The sequence below is a fragment of the Phytophthora ramorum genome, assembly GCF_020800215.1.
Source record: "Phytophthora ramorum isolate Pr-102 chromosome Unknown Phyram_PR-102_s0020, whole genome shotgun sequence".
NCBI lineage: Eukaryota > Oomycota > Peronosporomycetes > Peronosporales > Peronosporaceae > Phytophthora > Phytophthora ramorum.
In genome coordinates, this window is record NW_027150666.1 from 843,548 (window position 1) to 862,735 (window position 19,188).

Sequence of the window (19,188 nt, forward strand, 5' to 3'; positions counted from 1 at the left end):
AGAACTGTGGTTGGTTAATGCTCCCTCGGGCACTCCAACGAGTATACCCTGCGCTGAGTTGTACTAACCCCACCTTAGTAGCTCAGTGGTAGAGCCCCCGAAAGGGATGGTCGTTGGGTCCGATTCCCACCTAAGGTATTTCTAATGTTCGACAGCATATTGGCCGGTGCAAGGCAGCGAGTGCGAGCCTATGTGTGGAAGTATGTGTCGATGTGTGACAGTACATGTGTTGCGTTGTGAAGCAGTGTGTGTGTGCATGTGTGTGAACTAACGTGTATTATGCAATTTAAAGTGCTGGCGTATTTACGCACTAATCTGTTCCAATATGTTCTGCGTGTAACCAGGGGCAGGGTCTTGGATGGCAGGTGTCTGGAGAAGCTGTTCGTGGCGCCCAATATTGGTGTTGAGTGTTCCAGCACGATGGAGTATGCGTAGGTGCTTGAGGACGGCTCCGGATCCACGGGAGCTGATGTTATGCTCACCAAGGAACGCGAGAACAGACTCCTCCGCGCGAGCTCCGAGCGACAGTACCTGATCGCGATAGTTCGGTGCAGTTGGATCAAGCACAAATCCGTCCTCCAAGAAAAGCTTCATGTACGCAACAAGTTGCTTGGCGTCGGACTTCTGCTGCTTTGAGATCGGTGCCCGCCACATCCGTGGTTCATGAGCGTACCACGCGTACCAGGTCGCGCGAAGGCGAGTCACTGCTGATCTGCGCTGTTTCTTCTTGACGTTACTGATGTCGCTTGTGTCGGTGTCTGGCTTTTGTCGTTTGCGTGTAGCATGGCTAGGATCGTTGTTTAGCTTAGCCTCGAGGGCATCCATGCGAGCATCTTGCCGCTTGACGTGCTGGATAAAATGATTAATGACAGCCGCTTGGTGGTCGATGATCTTCTGTTCTGCGCTTGGCTCCATCAGCTGCTTGGTTACCACGGTCTGCTGTTGCTGGTGTGTGCTTTGTGACTTGGTGTCTTCACAGGTTAGCTCTGGACTTGCAAGATGCGACGACCACGCCAGTAACTCAGAGAGCGAGCAGCCGGTGTCAGCTACACAGCCTTCAATGCGCTTGACAGCAGGTGCTTCAGCGTTCAAGTCTTTCAACAGCGGATAGTGCCGAAGCACACTCGAGGTAAGAACATCCAGAACTGCTTGATTCACGTTGTGTCGTGTGGTTTCGAGATGGTGACAGGTTGTGAACAGACGGCGCTGGAAGCTAGCGATCATCGCCCTAGTTTGTGTGTCGAACGTTGTCAAGTTTTGGAGCGACACCTTTGCCTCAGCGCTATGTCCACTGAGTATCCTGCTAACCTTGTGATCTTCCTTGCTGGTGTTGAAGATGTAGTTGAATCCCTTGTTTGTTGTGCTCATATTCCAGGCACCTCTGTCGAAAATCCACCGCGCCGTGAGCTCCCCGCTCCCATTGGCATGCTGTGCACCGCCGCGTCTGAAGGAATGAGACGTCAGCGCAACCTTGACTCCTGCGGCTGCAGCAATTCGGTTCAGCACCCGGTTCACGTGGGAGTAGATGGAGGGCGTCGTCTCCGCCCCAGCAGTCGACGGTGCATCAAGACCTGTGGTGTCTGTAGGATGATTGAGGATCTCGAGCAGCGGGACATCTGGGGAAAGCGAGATCGCGGCTTGGCCAGGCAGCTCCGGCAGGTTGTCGATGACGTCGGGAGATGGAGCGGTCTGCATCATCAGGGCCAATGCTATCGCGAGCATTGGGCACGTCGTGAAGTCCGTTCCGGGGAAGAGCGACAAGCCCTGCTCTTCGGATGTCTTCATGCGAATGAAGCGCACGAAGAGCACGTTTCCAGCGTCGATGGAGACATTGGGCTTGCGGAGGAGCGCGAGATCTGAAGCTCGCCCGAACAGGTGCCACAGCAGACACAGCAGCGCAGCATCTTGGTAGTCACTAGAGCAGCTTGCATGAGCATACAAGTACGCCAGCATTCGTTTCAAGTCAGCCTTTGTACATGGTGGTGCCTTGCTAATGAAGCCACCACCGTCACGTTTCATACAAAAATTGTCTAGAGTCTTCCCCATTTTGAGCAACCGTGCTTCCAGTGCAGCTCGGTGCTGTGGAAACTGATCCAACAGCCAAAGTTTAGCTTGCCGATAGTACTGCATCGAAGTGTTCCGTGATAGTGGCTTGCCTTTTTTACCCTCTATGAATGCAAGGTGCATACCAAACTTGTCCATTACGGACACAAAGCACTTCCCACTCTCGTCACGTTCAATACACACACGTACATACTCCTCTGTCACACCCTCAGACTTCAAAAATCTCATGAATGCTGACACGGCAGTTGCCTTGGCACGCTTCGTGTTTCCAGGGGCTAGCTCCTCCAAACCCATCCTGCAGGTCGGAGCGATGGCAAATATGCGAGTGATATGCTTTTGACTTGCCTTTTGAGAGACGATACACATATTTGATGACTGTTTCCGACCGAATACGTCGGAACGGCTGGCCTACAGGACTTGCCTTATACGTGTCATGCTATTGGCCAAAATACGGGATATAATGTACAATGATTGGTTTAAATTGTCCACCTTGGCTCCCATTGGCCTTTATGCTCAATACAAACTCAAAGTACAGTCGGATAGATTGTCATATTCAACCATAGCTTATAGTAAAGAGAAAAAAAACAAATGTCGGTAGATCCGCGGCATAATCCGACGCATAATCATGTCGGTAGACCGGCCAATCCTCCACTTTGCTGTTTAAATGGCTCGGAAAGTCAAATATCGGGCAACGGATCCTCCAGTGGAGGATAAGTTCCTCGGTTGGCGGTTTGCGGTTGCCAGCCGTGAGCGGAAATTGAAGATGGATTGATAGTCAAGTCGTTGTGGAAACATTGATGTCGATCGCGACCGACAAATCTGTGATTGAGCATGGCGATCTGTCCGTTTGCGATCGCCCACAAATGGCATCCAGATTGCGAACGCTTATTTAACGCTCCGCTGCGTGGCATTGACGTGATTTGCACCAGACCTTCATGACACAAGTGATTGCCACCAGCGTGACTAAACAGTATCGATATTGCATGTACGCTCGACAAGGCTATCGTCGCGTTCCCCACTTCTCCATTTCCTGTCTGTCAGCAACTCCAAGCCTTCTTGCCCCCGATGCTTCAGTTCTTCGGTTCGGCGACTGCACTCGCGCTTGGTGCTGCAATTGTCCTTGGTGCCCCCGTGCCCGACGGCACTTGGCCTGCCAGTCAGGGCAATGTCAGCTTCGCCGCGGTGTACGTCGTTAAGTCGGGCGAAGTGTTCGACGGAGGCATGAAGTCGTTTGACCGCTCGGACATCACGTGTCTCGGCCAGACAGAGAGTAACGGGACGTCGAACGCCGTGTTTGAGGTCGAGCCTGGCGCCACTCTGAAGAACGTCATCATCGGTACGAACCAAATGGAAGGCGTCCACTGCGAGATGTCGGACTGTTTGATCGAGAACGTGTGGTGGGAGGACGTGTGCGAGGACGCTCTCAGCATCAAGGGTGGAAACGTGTCCAGCGTGTCCAGGGTCATGGGCGGGGGAGCGCGTTACGCCGATGACAAGGTCATCCAGCACAACGGCTTCGGCACGGTCGTGGTTGACGGCTTCTACGCGCAAGACTTTGGCAAGCTCTATCGCTCGTGCGGCAACTGCAAGAGCAACCCTCGCCAGCGCTTCCTCAACATGAGCAACATCTATGCAGACCTGGCCGTCATCCAGACTGAGCGTACGAACCCGAACGTGAGCATCATCATGATGAACGGGAACTTCGGAGATCAGGCTGTGCTTCATAACATCTACGTCAAGCCGAGCGTGGAGAACTACACGGAGTGCGCCTCGTCACGTGGTGTCAACATAAGCGGTGTGAAGCCGCTGATTTTGAGCAACGGCCCGAAGAATCCGGTCTGCCAGTACTCGTACGACGATGTCCACATTGTCCAGGACCAACAGCAACAGCAGCAACAACAACAACAATCGTAAACCTGCAATCTACAGGTCTCTTAGCTAGGTTTTCAAGCTCCATTGAAGTCACTCTACCATCCCTCAATAGTAGACCAGCCCACTAATTTGGCTATCCTACTACCCATCGGAAATGAATGGCTCTCCCTCCACGGCGAGCTTGGTGGCAGCATGGCTGCTGCTTCTGTCTCCTCGTCAATCTGATGGTCTTGGTTTGCCACTTGGTCGGGTCACTACTCCGCCTCCTTGCTACTGCCGGTATCGAAGCCGTCATCGGCAGCCTCCATTAATCTGCAGTCTTGTCTTGGTCCTTGTGTCAATGCTGATCCCCTTGAATGCCTTCTCTTCACGAGGAGTCTTCCGCATCGCCTCCCCCCACCCTCACATACACTCGCATACACTCGCGCCGAAGCGTCTTCCTGGACGATGCCGTAGTCTTCAGGCCGCAGTGAAGTCGGTGGCTGAGCACTGAGCGTCTCGAGTTTCGTCTGCGTCCGCCCCCGTCGAGCCGTCCCGCACCGAGTTCATGGCCAAGGGACCATAGGACCCTACACTCGGTTCCGTGTAAAGCTGAGGGCGCCCCCGAAGATCGGTGTCCACGGAGGGCGTTACCCAACCCGACCAGGATAAGAGATCATGCTGAAAGCAAATGCGTGAATCAGGAACAGCTTTACAGACGTGAATTCTCGGCATTTTTACGGCTGTTTTAACCGATACTTCCTCCAGCCGTGAAGATTGCCTCGATGGCTTTTCCACAGGCTTCAGCAGGGACACCTTCGCGATCATTTAGTAATGCATGTACAATTATTAAGTTGCGCAAGCTGGCCAAATCCGTTTTGCTTGTGAAAGTTGCCTGGTAAAAGGTGTAGTAATCATCACGACCGGAGGAAGGTGCAAAGATTATTAATAATTATTAATAATTAATCGCTCTTGCAGATGCACCCATATTAAAATTATCGACTAAGCAGTCCATGGACTAGAATAAGTTCATGTGGCTGTATCTTGGAGATACAATTTAGGGAGTCACTATCCAGTGTATTGCCTTCCAAGAGAACCGAAGGTTCTAGAGAGCTTGCACAGACGCTGTCCTTGTCGTAAACTACATGTACTATAATACGGTATTATAGTATTGTGCAGCAAAGCGCAATAGTACAAGTCGTGTATTGTTTTTGTATTGTGAACGCGTCGCGAGCCGTCTAGCCACCGTAGTAGTACAAATCGTGTGGCCTTTTTAATAGGCGTCTGCCTTGGGGTCGGGGTCTGGGAATTATTGTCCGCACTAATCCCCAGAGACAAACCTCGACTGCTCGGGGTTTCCCTTTCAATACTGTATGCATCCCCTCGCACGCTCGCTAAGCCGTGCTACGCCAACCATACCTCACCGCACCAACAAGCGTTTCACTCGCCAGCACCTCGCTACACTTCCAGGGTGCACTATTGCGTGGTACGATTGATCGACAGCAACAGATCTGAGTGCTAAGCATGTCGATCTGCAGGCTTCATCAATCTAGGGTTTAATGCCTATTGCCTGTATTAGTCTCTTGGAGACACCTTCAAATCCTTAATTTAGGCAGTGCAAGTATTGTATGCAATTGAACCTGAATGGGTCTGAGCTCTCATGGGCCTATGCAACGCCTTTGAAAGCTGTTGCTTTGGGCATCTCGAAGTGCTGTGTCGCATCACGCTCGATGCTTCCTGTTCATGCGTTTAGAAATACGCTGAACTCAGCTTTGACAAACGATGACGGTGAAGCCAACCTTCGGCTCGATCTCGATGAATCCGAGGCACTTCTGCAACTCTAAAGTAGGCTCCGCGCCCGGTCTAGACACAAATGCCTACATTGACGGGTTATGTGTGTAACAGGACAAGCTCCCGTGTTCTTACGGTGAGGATTACTAAAAAATGATGTCCAAGATGGTTCCTTGATCTGTTGGTCGCCACCATCGCGCGCCAGTACCCTACCGAGTCTTTGCGTCGCGACGACAAGCAGCACTAAAACCAATTCCTCCTCGCTTACAGCGGACCATTTTCCAATTTGCCACTCTCCGGCAACAACCAAACCAACCTCCGACCTCGTCGAACTCAGTTCCGTCCCGGATGCTTCAAACACTGAGCTCCGTCGCCGCTCTCGTGGTCGCTGCCTCGATGGTCTCCGGTCTCCCGGTGCCTGATGGAACCTGGCCCGTGAGCAAAGGCAGCGTCAAGTTCGAAGCAGTCCACCTGATCAAAGCGGGCGAGGTGTTCGACGGTAAAATGCAGACCTTCGACCGCACCAACATCACGTGCCTGGGCCAGGAGGAGAGCGGTCAGTCCACCGCCGTTTTCCAGCTCGAAGCGAACGCTACGCTCAAGAACGCCATCATCGGCAAGAACCAGATGGAAGGCGTGCACTGCGACGACAACGACTGCACTATCGACAACGTGTGGTGGGACGACGTGTGCGAAGACGCTCTGAGCATCAAGGGCGGAGATGCATCCAGTGTGTCCAGGGTCCTTGGTGGCGGAGCTCGCTACGCTGACGACAAGGTCATCCAGCACAACGGCCTCGGCACGGTCATCATCGACGGCTTCTACGCGCAGGACTTCGGCAAGCTGTACCGCTCGTGCGGCTCGTGCTCCAACAACCCTGCCCAGCGCTTCCTCAACATGCGCAACGTGTTCGCCGACCTCGAGATCATCCAAGCTCAGCGCGTGGACCCCAACGTGAGTATCGTCATGATGAACGAGAACTACGGCGACGAGGCTGTCCTGCACAACATCTACGTCAAGCCGGGCGCCGAGAACTACACCGAGTGCGGCTGGTCGCGCGGCGTGCAGAAGGGCGACAAGCCGCTCATCCTGGGCAATGGCCCCAAGGACCCCGTGTGCCAGTACACGATGGACGAGATCCACCTCACCGAGGGCGACCGCAGCATGCAACAGGACCAGGTGGTCGCCACCGTGCACCCTGCCAAGGAAGAGAAGCAAACCGGTTCGACCCAGCAAGCCGAGACAAAGTAACCTGGAGCCAAAGCAGATTGGTGCTGCCTAGTAGTGTGTCGGTAAAGAGTCAATGTTCACTTCAACTTGAATCCGTTTTTAGGGAATGTATCTTGAAGGGACGTTAAGCCCTCGCCACGATGGACAAGTTGGTGCAGTTGCAGGCGGCACTGCGAGCCATCGAGACGGGCAAACGCCTCGAGTCGGTGGATAATGTGCTCGTCCGACAGGTATTGCTGCAGCCACGAGCGCAGCCCCAGCAGGCGACACGAGAACATGACGCGAGAGATATCTACCGAGAGCTGCAAGCGCTTCGAAAGGCCAAGGCGAAAGCGAGCGCAAAGCAGAACGTTCGTGACAACGAGTCTAGTGGGGAAACCAGTGACGTTGGAGCTACGCCGCCTTCGCCCAAGAAAATGCTTGCACCCGCACGCCACCACAGTTCGGTGCCTGTGGTCGATGGGAGACTCGAGTCGGCTCCGTCCTCACCTGAGCGTCACAGCAACAACGACAACGAATTGGTAGTGAGCACAGCGGATACTATTGAATTGATGCAGAAGGCCTTTCTAACTCGCGAGAAGGAACTAAAGCGCTCTGAGGAAGCGGTGGCCCGAGCCGATGCAGAGCTACGCGAGGAGCTCAGCCGAGCTGAGAAGATTCTGCCGTCAAAGTTTCTCTTCGAGCGGAACCTTGCGGGCGATCGAGCGCTCGAGGCTGCACGCAACGTGCTGCTTCGCTTCCAGCATCGTTTCTACCAGCTCTACTTTCGTCAGTGGTGGAGAGCTACTCTGGAACTGCGATTGCAGGCTCAGCGCCGGGCAGTAGCGGAAATTGTGCGCGTGTATCGTGGCCATCGTGGTCGGCAAGAAGCACGACGACTGCGCCGAGAACTCAGTGTTTTGCAGGCCCAGGAGCGTCAACTGCTGGCTTTCCGGATGAAGTTTCGCTCCAGTCAAGCGACGAAGCTGCAAATGGCGTGGCGTCGTTATCTTCGCCACCGCGCCATCAAGTATCGCCAAGCGCGACAAGCGGCTGCACGTCTTCTCCAGCAAGCCTTTCGCACTCGTCAATGGCGCGGTCAATCGCTGGTGAACGCTCTCGCCAACGCGCGGAAGCTTTTCGCAGTCATGGGCGTGCAAAAGCTCTATCGAGGGCACCGGACAAGGCGCAAACTAGCAGAAGCTAACCGGCGGCAACGACAGGAAGCAAGAGTGCAGCTCGCACTGTTGCGCAACATGTCCAAGCAAGCGCATGCCGCTTGGATGATCGAGAGATGCGGAGCAGGCTACTTGATAGCCCATCGAGCGATTTTCCCCTACGCTATGCGGCTGCGCTGGCACCGCGCGGTGTACCAACTACGACGTCAAGCTGCAGCCGAGTGCATCGCTCGAGCTGTCTGCAAGTGGTTTGGCGTGGAGGCTCGGCGTGAAGCTGCTCGTGCAAAGCAAGTGGGCGAGTGGCTTGCACTTGTGCAGCGCGAACACCAGCGCTCGCGATCTGCGGCTGTGCTCATTCAAAAACACTTGCGGCAGTGGGTGCAGCAGCGCAAGTTTCTAATGGCTCAAGCAAGACGCAAGAAGCTCGCAAGGAAGACGCGTCTAGCAGAGAAAGCTCGTCGACTGGAACAGACACCGCAGCGCAAAAGTCCCGGGTGGCTTGACTCGGACCGAAAGCCTCCAGTTGCGACTTCTCCTAAGCGCAAGCCATCTCGATTCATGTCAACCAATAGTCTCAGCCCTCAACCTGCTCGACTGATGTCCTTCTTGAAGCCCATTCCGCTAAAAGATGGCAACACTAAAGCTGCTCGCAAGACCAATGTCGAGGCAGCGGCACTTGTGCAGCGAAACTTCCGGCGCTACTGCGCAAGAAAGAAAGCGCGAGTTCGAGCTTGGAAACATAAAGCGAGGACAGTTGAAGCGCGAGTTTTGCAGAGACGCAAAGCGGCCACGGAGATTCAGCGACGCGTTCGAGGCATCGCTGGCAGAACTTTGGCTCGACGGCGTCGTGCTGAGCGGCTTCTAGTGCGCTTCATGCTCCGTTGGAAATGGAGACGCATTCACACGCGACAACGTGCTGCTCGCAAAATTGCTCGCTGGTTTAAACACAAGAGGACGCAACAGCTTGCAAGGCTTTGGCGAGCTGAGAAGCAAAAGCGACTCGCAGCCTCTCTCCGGATGCTACGCTGGTACCGTGCTCGTTGTTTGTTGCCATCACGACTCGGTCAAATCCTGCGAATGGCTCGGAAACGTGACGATACACTCGTCTTCTGCGAGCAAAGCTTTCAACTCTGCAGACAGCACATGGCGGACGAATTGGTAGTGCAGTCACTCGGAGCCAGTCTCGAAGACGCCTTGCGTCCGCTTCTATCGGACTTGGCAGCAGCTTCAAGGTCTCCCTCGAAATGTAAAACCTCACCGACAAAGCAGAAGGCGGGTGCTGCTCTCAGCCGCAAGCATTATTCTGCCGTCGTGGCGTTTCCAGTTCTCCAAATGCTGTTCCTAGTCGCAAGTGGCTGGAAAATGCCACTTGTCTGGCGTGAGCTGAACGGCAGGACACTTTTTCAAACCAAGCTGGAGCGCGCGAAGGCCATAGCGCTCTTTCGGTCGCTCAGCAAGCGAGGAAAACCAGTAGCTCACCAACCCCAGCAATCGCCAGCGATGGAAGCAACCCCCACTGTGCCATCTCCGACTCGCCGTACCCAGAAATCTCCTGCGAAAGGTTCTGTAGCTGTCGAGACTTTTTCGTCCGTGGATGTTGACGTGGCGGTGGCTAGAGCTACGGCTGGAGCGAAAGGTGCATTGGACTTCGCGGCATTTGTGCGGGTGATCGGGTTGTTGGGCGAAATCTCACTCGCGCAGCAGGCTCAGAGCGCGAGCCCGTACTGGGGTCGCTACGATGACACGGAAGCTCGTGTACTAGCTTTGCTGTGGCGTTCACTGCTTCCACACTCGTCGATGCAGTCTTTGGTACTTGAATTTGAAGCGTACGTCTCGAGCGAGCTTTCTCGCCACGCTGCGTGCCTCCAGAGGCTTTTCGCTCGGCAGCACAACAAGTTGCACGGCGCAGCGATGCTTGTCGAAATGAGGCGAATTCTGCACAACGAGGCGCTTTCTCGTGCTGCGGTGGTGCTGCAGACACAAGCTCGAAAGTTGCTAGCACGTCGCGAACTCCGCCGAAGAATGAAGGAGACGTACGAGAAATTCCTGGACCCAACGTGGGGCCTGCCGTATTGGATGAACCCGCGATCGGGCTACTCGACATGGCAGAAACCGCGTCTCTTAGGAGCTGAGGATGTTTGCTGTGAGCCTGTACCATTTCCACCTCCTGAACGTACACTGAAGGCCTCGTGCAATGGGAAGAAGAACTGCGACCGCTGTGCTGAGTGGGTATGCTATGACTGCGACGAGTTCTTCTGTCTCGAGTGCTTTGGGGAATACCACAAGTCCACGCCCGTTTTCACTGGTGAAGAAGACTCGAAAGAGGGCAACGACCCCAGTCTTGAAAAGGATGAAAATGTCGATCCAAACGACAACCGAGCAACTGCCAAGCGAGAACACGAGCTGGAGCGGCTTCAACTGTGTGGGTTGTGTAAATTCCAACTTGCCTCTCGGCGCTGTCTGGGTTGCGCTCCAAAGGTTGACTCGAAGCCAAAACTCAAGGCTAAGCCACGCTCTGGGAAGCAAAAGGACAAACGAGCCGTTGAACACGGTGAAGAGGAGCTCCCCAACAGCGAGTCGTTGTTTTGTGATGTGTGCTTCGGGTTCTTGCATCGTCGTGGCGGTTTGAAAGCCCACCGCACGGAGCCGTTGCTTGAACTCTGCACCTCATGTATGCCTGCTGAAGAGGACGGGAGTGCAGCTTCACACAAGCTGCCAGCTACGAAATACGAGATCTCTGGAGTTGGTGACGCTGTCCAGTGGGAATGCCAAGCGTGTGGGGACCCACCTCGCCGTGTTTGTGGACGTTGTGCCCACCAATCTCATCCGAGGGAAAGCTGCGGTGAGCTCCGCCCCGTGCCACTTCAAACACTTGGCCGACGTCAACGAACCAAACGCCTCGAGGAAGAGCAAGAAGCTCGTGATCGAGCTGACTTGGACAAAATACGTGCTCGGACTCTACGAGCTCGCCAGGAGCGAAGCGCACGAAAACTTCAAGCGTTTTGGCGCTCTCAAGCCCCGATTCTTCGTGCTCGACGCCTCGTTGCTGCTCGTCGAAGAGAGAAGGGTGCGCTGTGGCTGCGTCGCCAGGAAGACCATGTGCTAGCACAGCGAATGGCCTACAGGGCAAAGAACCTACTGGGAATGGCATCGCCGCTAACCACTGACTCACCCGTCGAGCGTCGACTTCGAAGTTTGCACGCTCTGGCACGCAGGCAGCTTAGTATCCGAGCTCGGTTCTTCGGACTGCTTATCGACGAGTACGTGACGGTCGGAGTTCCGCTTCCAGGCCTCGGTTTGCTGCACCCTGGGTCGAATGAGATCTGGACGAGCGAAGACCTTCGTGGATGGATTCGCAACCGACAAACAATTCGCTTGAAGAAGTTAAGCCCACAAGAAGCGCAGCCAGCTGAGCGAGCGTTATGTGCGTGGCGGCAACTCGAGCGTTGGGGCAGCGCAGAGATCGAAGCTCCAGAGCCAGAGAGCCAGGGCAAGGATGCAGGAGCTCAACCGCCGGAAGCGACAGAAACATCATGGCTCGTAGACACTCACCCGAAACAAGCGATCACTGAAAGAATGGTACCCTTGGCTCAGTCGTATGACCCACCACTGCCTAAAACGAAGCGCCGCAAAGCTGCGGGTGAAGAGGAGGAAGTTGTGGAGGACGTTCCAGTGGCAATGTTCCTCGTGGAGTTTTCGTTGGACCCGAAGCGAACCGTGTGGATCAACCACTCCCTGTACGTGTTGATGATTGACAGGAAGTTGCATGAATTGTTTCTGACTGCTTGTGTTTGTTGCTGTGGTTGCGAGCAGAGCGGAGAGATTCTGGGAGTGGAAGCGGCTGAAGCTGCTGGCCAGAAGTGAGCGAACAGCACAGCGCCAGCGAGCGAAGGACTATCAGAAACAACAAAAAGACAAGTGGAAGCAGCATCAAGAACGGAATCGCCAGGAAAATGGCGCAATTGAGACTGAGGACGCCCCTCCTGGAGTCGAAAGTTCAGCAGCAGTTGATGCCGTTGTAGAGCAACCGTGGGCAGCTTCGAATTCGGCTTGGACAGCGGACGGAGCAGCTACAGACGCATACTACAACTACAACTACTACCTCTCAACCGATGCAAGCACTGCTGCTGATGGCAGGACAGGATACGACGGATATTCACCGAGTTATCCAGCAAATTACGACTACGGATATGCTTCAACCGCGCCGGAGACTGCACCACCTGTAGTGGCGGAAGAGGCAACTGGCCTCGTTGATAGCGAAAACTACTACGCGAATGGAGACTACGGATCGGGTACGTCGAACTGGTACGGAACCGAGTACAGCGCGTACGAAATGTCTGGCTACAGTCCTGCAGCAACCAGTAGCGACAACAGTGGGTGGGCTTCGTACTCGGCTGAGTCTCAGCTCTCAATCGATCCGAACGCCTGGTACGCCAATACTGGAGACGCCAGCTACAATTGGCAGCAAAGCCAACCTGCTCAAGATCAAGGCTCTGGTACTTCCTCCCACGACAGCTACAGCATCGATCTGCCTTCTGCCACCAACGGGTACTACGACCCCTATACAGACGACCAACAGTACTCAACGCCTCAATCCGAATGGGAAGAAGTGTTCGACCCAGCCACACAACAGACCTACTACGTGAACCGCGTCACGAACGAGACGGCCTGGCAGCTTCCGTAACATGGCTACACTAAACTTCAATCGGATGTCCACCACACCAACTTCAGTACCACACCACCTTCACACGGATTTCAGGTGGCCAACCATTTGAGCCCATTGCTCAATAGCTCTTCACTACAGCACTAACAATGGGTCGCAAAGGCAGCAAAGGACGTGCCGTGAGCGCCTTGGTGCGCGCCGAGGACGCGGCTGAGGAGGAGATTCTGGAGACGCCGGCACTCAGCTCCGTGGCCGTCGACGCCCACAGCGACGCCGAGAGCGACGATGAAGCTGAAGCCGAAGCTGAAGCGGAGATCGAGCGCCGACTCGTGGCTGAGGCGCAGGCCGAAGCGGAGGCCGCCAAGCGCGAGAACACGGGCGTGTACAAGAGCGAGGCGCTGCTGGAGCTCGTGCGCGACTGGGACACGAAGAAGCTGCCGTGGGTGGAAACGCTGGACACGTGCGCGACGTCACTGGAGCTCGAGAGCGTGCACGACGACCTGAAGCGCGAGGTGGCCTTCTACAACAACACGCTGGCCATGGTGCGACTGGCTAAGGACAGGCTCAAGCAGGACGGCCTGGCCTACAAGCGACCCGACGACTACTTCGCTGAGATGCTCAAGAGCGACGCGCACATGGCCAAGGTCAAGGACAAGCTCATCTACGAGCAGAAGAAGATCTCGGCTGTGGAGGAGCGCAAGAAGTCGCAGGCCCACCGCCGCGTGGCCAAGGAGGTGCAGGCCGAGAAGGTCAAGGAGCGCAACCAGCAGAAGAAGGACACGCTCGAGGCCGTCAAGCAGTGGAAGAAGCGCAAGGGCAACGACACGCGCAAGGGCATCCACGACGACGACGACGGAGAACTCGACTCTATTGTCAGCGGCAAGCGGAAGCACGCGGGCGGCGACCAACGCGACGCCAAGAAGCCGCGCGTCAACAAGACGCGCGTGGCCAAGGACGCAAAGTTCGGCTTCGGAGGCAAGCGCCGCCACGCCAAGAGCAACACCAAGCAGAGCACGAACGACACGTCGGGCTTCCCTGGCGCACGCAAGAGCATGGCGAAGAGCAAGGCCAAGAGTCAGGCGGCTCCGAAGGCTGGCAAACGCGCCGGAAAAGACCAGCGCACCAACCAGCGCAACAAGAGTCGGCGGTAAATGGCCTTACGCGCGGTCGGTGGGCCACGTCCTAGCGTAGTTGCTTCCCAAGGCAGTAGAGGCCTTTCGGCGCGTTAGGATGTGGCGTGCTGCTCCGCTTCTAGATGATAAAAGAGCTTCATATTTTTTGTTTCAGCGAGTGTCGTGCTCCCTAGAGGAGATGAACTGCAACAACGTAGGCACAACCGTAGATTACTTAGCCACTGGGCGCTAGGATACTATCGATGGACACTGCTCACTCGACTGCACCCTCGCTAAAACGGAATGTGGTTCTGCTGCATGAAGGCCAGCAGCATTTGTCGCTCGTTCGGCGGCAGCATATCCAACTTCTGCGGGGTCATGTCGCGAGCAAGCTCGGCAATGGCGTCGAACTGGCCATCACCACCAAAGCCGCTGGGCTTGGCACGCTTCGACGGGTCATTGTCTCCAGGTGGCGGCATCTGTCCTTGGTCAGCAGAGTACGGCCTCTTCGCCAAGCGCGGGTCTCGTCCTGCGCGTCGAGGGTCACGATTAGCATGTGCCAGGTTACTGCTGGGTGGACCACTAGTTGGCGTAGGCATCAAGCCAGGCTGAGGCTGCATTGGACTCAGCGATGGTGCAGAAGCTCCTGGTCTGTTAGTCATGGCAGCACTCGATGACTGGGTGACCAATGGACCAGGCCGTGCGCTCCAACGGGTGCCCCCCGACTTTGCGGGCGCTGGAGCATGAGGCGCCATCATCGCCGGCTGGACGCCTGGTGGAGCCATGCCTAAAATGCCAGGCCCAGGCCCCATCAGTCCGCCCATCGGCGGGCGCGGTGGAGGCGGCATCATCCTGCCAGCCATCGGGGGCGGCTGGTGCATCATGGGTGGAGGCGCTAGCAGCACCGCTTGGGTCTCGGTCGAGGACGGAATGGAGATCTGCAACGTCTTGAAGCTCTGCACAATCGCGTGCGTGAGTGCCGGGTTCGCCATCAGGATGCTCTTCGTCACGTCCGGCTTCTGTCTGGCGTGCTCCTTCAGTTGTACCAGCATGTCGTACAGCTTGACTGGTCCCAGCCGAGCAATAGCCGACTCAATGGCGTTGATCGCCATCTCGCCCGTCACCATCGACGGGGGTCCTCCCTCCGACCCGCCGTTCCTGAAGTTACCGCCGCTGTTTCCTCCGTGCCGCTGGTTCCCATTGTCGTGGCGCTTCCTGTCTGCTCCTCCAGACTTGTCCCCGCCGTCTGCAAAGTCCACGCGCAAGTTGCGTCCGTTGATTTCGTAGCCGTTGAGGTTTCGCATGGCGCTCAGCGCCGTCGCTCCGTCCGCGTACTCACAGAAGCCGTAGCCCTTGGGTTTGCCGGTTTCTCGGTCCGTCACGAGGCTAAAAAGCAGGGAAAACGTCACAAACTCAGCTCCAGAACCTTGTTTCGCCCCCGTTGAGGCTGTTCCGAGGCTCTCACGCACCGGAAATTCACGACGGAGCCCGCTTCCGAGAAGATCTCCTTAAGCATGTCCTCCGTCACATCGTACGGGATGTTTCCGACTGGAGAATTGGAATTACGGCGCAAGAGGACACGAAAATTGACGTTAGGGACGTTTGGGGGCGAGTTGGCAGGTGCCGAGAGGTGCAAAATGCAGCTGGGACGCAGAGGACGAAGGTGGCGGGGATTAAAGGGCGTGGATGACGTACCGAAGACGCTGCGCTCTTTGGCGGAGCTCGCGCGCGACTTATTGCTCATGGCGCCAGGAATGGAGGGATCACACGCTCGTCTATCCGAAAATGCTCCATTACAGTTGGATAGTATAGCAGCATCTGTGATGTGGTCCACATGATTATACATCAATCCGCTTAGCACACTATTTTTGATGCAAGTACACAAGAAAGCTTGGTTTCAGTATGCAGCAAGTTGAAGTTCGAGCCAGGGGCGCTTCACTTCCTCGCACACTGCCAGCAATTGTTGGTGAGGCTATTATACTGTCGCGGCCTGGTCCTGATAAACGAGCCACGGAGAGGTAACGCCCTCAAGATTCGGCATCATGAACAGCAAATGGATGTTGCGAGGTACTTCGAAGTACAATCATTCACGACCGGAGGAAGTACCAGCGAAAACGGCAATCAATAACGTTAGCCGTGCTGGTGAACCGGATTTGCTACGCCTTCCCTCCCAGCTTAATCTCCTTGCATCCAGCCAGCGCGATATTCCGCTGCGCGATGTCTCTTTTGCTACCCCGACTCCCAAGCCTGTACAGTTTGGTACCGCCGGCCATTCCCACCTTTGTGCCCAAACGAAAAGCTCGGGCTTGCTGGGAAAATACACACCAAAGACATACATTTGCTTGATGTTACATACAGTACCGAGAGCGCGCTCGACTACAGCATCAGCAGCACGCACATCTTGCTGTGGTGGTCGTACGGCTGAGTCCTCTCAAACAAGACCAAACAATTGGGCTACAACTCGCAGACTCTCCGCCTCTATCGATCGCGCGGATTTGATTTTCGACAAAAGTGCATTTGCCACACTGTGCCAGGCTGATGACAAAGGGGTTTCGATTGATCAAATTAAGATGAACTCGATAGCACCCCAAATGCTTGCTTGCACACTCGGTCGTCGTGGGGCTCTAGTGGGGGGGGGGGGGGGGGGGGGGGGGGGGCACGTGATGCCGTTGACCAAGTCCGGGGTTAGTGCTTGCGTAGTCGGGCTCTTGACAAGTTCTGTCACGTCCAATTTGCTTCAAGCGGGGCATTGTTCATGACGCCGAGCCTCGAGCACCCTGTAAGCTTACAGCAAAAAGAGCAAAGGGCGCCACGCTTACGAGAGACTTGTTTCTCCGTACTCCTCTCTATTGATCGCGGGGATCTGCACACGTATGGCTCTGGCAGACACGCGTTTGCTTTTGCCTGGATTTTGCCATCGCGACAAACCTGTCCCCCATTTTCAATCGCGCGAGGTCGTAGAGGGAACATGGGCTGCAGCGTTTTTCGATTTGGCGTTTGGCGGGAAGTCATCAACACCTTGCAGTTTTAACGCTACACTGTCGATGGCCGGGTTTGGTGATCAGTGATCCGCCTGATCTGGCGACGAAAAACACGGCGTGAAGTTGTAAGTTACAACTTGAAATGCATGTAACAGCAAGATGTTAGTTAGACTCGCATGCTGAGGATGACAAGCATGCCGCCGTTTGCCAGGTGTGACAGAAGTGAAGAGATACCCTTACATCTACTGCTACATGTGCAGTGTACATGTACTCTACGGACGAATCCAGGCTGGTCCACACGACGGTCGCCCGATCGGCGGGTCGGAATCGTACTCATCGCGTAAGTAACTCGCCTGGAGCACGCCTGGGTGAGGCGCGCGATGTCGAGCTCCACGCAACGTGAACATTACTTCATGGTGCTTCATCCAAGCCTGGCGGCCACCGCCGCCTGCAAAGTCGGCGCGTTGGTGGCCAGAGTCCTCGTTACACAGTCCTCGTTTCGGTGTGAAAGCAAGCGCGGCACGGATTGCCTAACGGTTCCTGAGCGGATAGCCGCAATGCAAAGCGAAACAATAAAGTGTGAAGGCAAAGGAGCGGCACCTGAAAATGGCCGGCTTCCAATGAGGGCTAGTTGTTGACCACCTTCGGACTACAGAAAGCAGATCGCAGATTGTATCATCTCGACCGAGCTAGCCAGTTCACTCCGTCAAACCAGATGGATTACTATAGCGATACACCTCACATATATGATCGTCTCATTTGAATTGTCAAGTGTATTTCACCACTTTCACCCTTTAGTATACGATGGATGGTGATAATGGATAATTAGTATACAATGTCGAAGGTCGTGTGCTGAACTTCTCGCCCATCTCGGTTGTCAATTCGTGCGGTGATTGGCGTCCTGAAGTGGGATGCAACTTGAGAGACAGACGAGTCTATTTAACCTTTATCGGCGACTAGATGTCTGGTTGATCTTTAGCCTGGTTAGCAGCGCCGGTTCCTTTCGGCCCGGTGGCTGTACGGGGCTTGTCCCTACTGGTGACTTCTCTCTGGGTGGTTCGTTCACTTCCTGCTGACTCAGCAGGAGGCGCGTTCCTTTGCTGATCGTTCCTGGTTGTCTGCGTTCTCGCTTGGCTATCGCTTGCAATTGACGCATTCCTGCTGCCCAGAAGGCTGCTTTGCTTCCTTCGGTGGTGATGTCATCCTCACCCTCAAATATCACCTGGTTTCGCTGCATCCACAGCCGTTCCACGCAAATGCTGCTTAGCACTCTCCACATTCTCGCCCACTCCGCGGTGTACTCGTTAACTTCGTCCGGATTCTCCCGAACGATTCGAGCCCGCCGATAGTTGGATAACTGCGGAGCTGTCCGGTTCGCGCAATGCTTCATGAACTGCGTCAATTGGCCGTCTTCCCACTGTTCTCCCGTCCAGTGGCTCACAAGTTGCTGCCAGCAGGCCTGGGCACACGGGCATTCCCAGAATATGTGCTCCAGAGTCTCTTTCTTGTCTGAGCAGCTTTGCAGTTTTCGGCAACTGTTGTCGACCGGTCTTTCGGCATGGAAGAGGTTGAGTTGGCGTATCGCTATGCGGTAGGCCACCCAAACTTGATACGCCGATAACTCGTTGTTGTGAGCCCATAGGCTCTTCGGTGATTGTTGCATCGCTGCTGCTTGCCATTCGCTGTCCCGCGTCGCTCGCTGGAGCTGCTGGACGATCCCCTTTATCTTGGGTCCTTCTGTCTGATATCTCCGTGTGACTTGCTTCTTGATGGCTGCGCCGATATGCTTATTGGCCACTGTGTCCGGGACAGCCCACGGAAAGCCATGGAGCTGCGGATGCGCGAAGAAAGCGATGTTGCCCTCCCGTTCATGTTTACGCAGTTTTCTGACGTCCGATGTTGCCTGACCAACTGGTGTTGATTCTGCTACTGTCCAGTTGAAGCCATTCGGCCGCTGCTCTAGTTCAATGCTGACCTGCTCGCCATTGGCTGGGTCCATCCAGACCCCCTGTATCCGTCCTGCGCTTGTCGTGCTCCATGTGTACTCATGATCTAGTGCTGGGGGATGTCGAATCCTGACTAGCTTTGTTTCACACAATCTGTCGCCTACCTCCAACCGCTGAAGTGGGATGCAACTTGTCCTCCGCTCGTGCTGTGCTGCCAGCCTGGCAGTGCCAGGACTCCCTGCGTCACTTGCATCCCTGAGCTCGTGTGTGCGTTGCGTGGTCTTTTTGCAAGTTGGTCCGCCGTCGGGGCTTTCCACGCCAAAAAAGCGCCTGGCCACTCTCCAGCGCTCGCTCTCTCCTCTCCGACCTGCCGGCTGCTCGGTTCATTCCCGG

General features: G+C 55.3%; 4 protein-coding genes across 4 annotated transcripts; 3 read left to right on the top strand and 1 right to left on the bottom strand.

Moving 5' to 3' along the window:
* Positions 1–6,603: 6,603 nt before the first annotated feature.
* Positions 6,604–6,957, top strand: KRP23_14266 (uncharacterized protein; the record flags this gene model as incomplete). The annotated part of the gene is made up of 1 exon (XM_067885070.1): positions 6,604–6,957. One exon carries the CDS (start codon positions 6,604–6,606, stop codon positions 6,955–6,957), a length of 354 nt encoding a protein of 117 aa, XP_067737823.1.
* A 119-nt stretch (positions 6,958–7,076) lies between these two features.
* On the top strand, positions 7,077–12,777 carry KRP23_14267 (uncharacterized protein; the record flags this gene model as incomplete). The annotated part of the gene is made up of 2 exons (XM_067885071.1): positions 7,077–11,830; positions 11,907–12,777. The coding sequence occupies 2 exons, from the start codon at positions 7,077–7,079 to the stop codon at positions 12,775–12,777; spliced, it is 5,625 nt and encodes a 1,874-aa protein (XP_067737824.1).
* Positions 12,778–12,905: 128 nt separating this feature from the next.
* KRP23_14268 (putative rRNA-processing protein EBP2-like protein) lies at positions 12,906–13,907 on the top strand (the record flags this gene model as incomplete). The annotated part of the gene is made up of 1 exon (XM_067885072.1): positions 12,906–13,907. One exon carries the CDS (start codon positions 12,906–12,908, stop codon positions 13,905–13,907), a length of 1,002 nt encoding a protein of 333 aa, XP_067737825.1.
* A 254-nt stretch (positions 13,908–14,161) lies between these two features.
* On the bottom strand, positions 14,162–15,612 carry KRP23_14269 (Cleavage stimulation factor subunit 2; the record flags this gene model as incomplete). The annotated part of the gene is made up of 3 exons (XM_067885074.1): positions 14,162–15,254; positions 15,338–15,416; positions 15,564–15,612. The coding sequence occupies 3 exons, from the start codon at positions 15,610–15,612 to the stop codon at positions 14,162–14,164; spliced, it is 1,221 nt and encodes a 406-aa protein (XP_067737826.1).
* Positions 15,613–19,188: the final 3,576 nt, after the last annotated feature.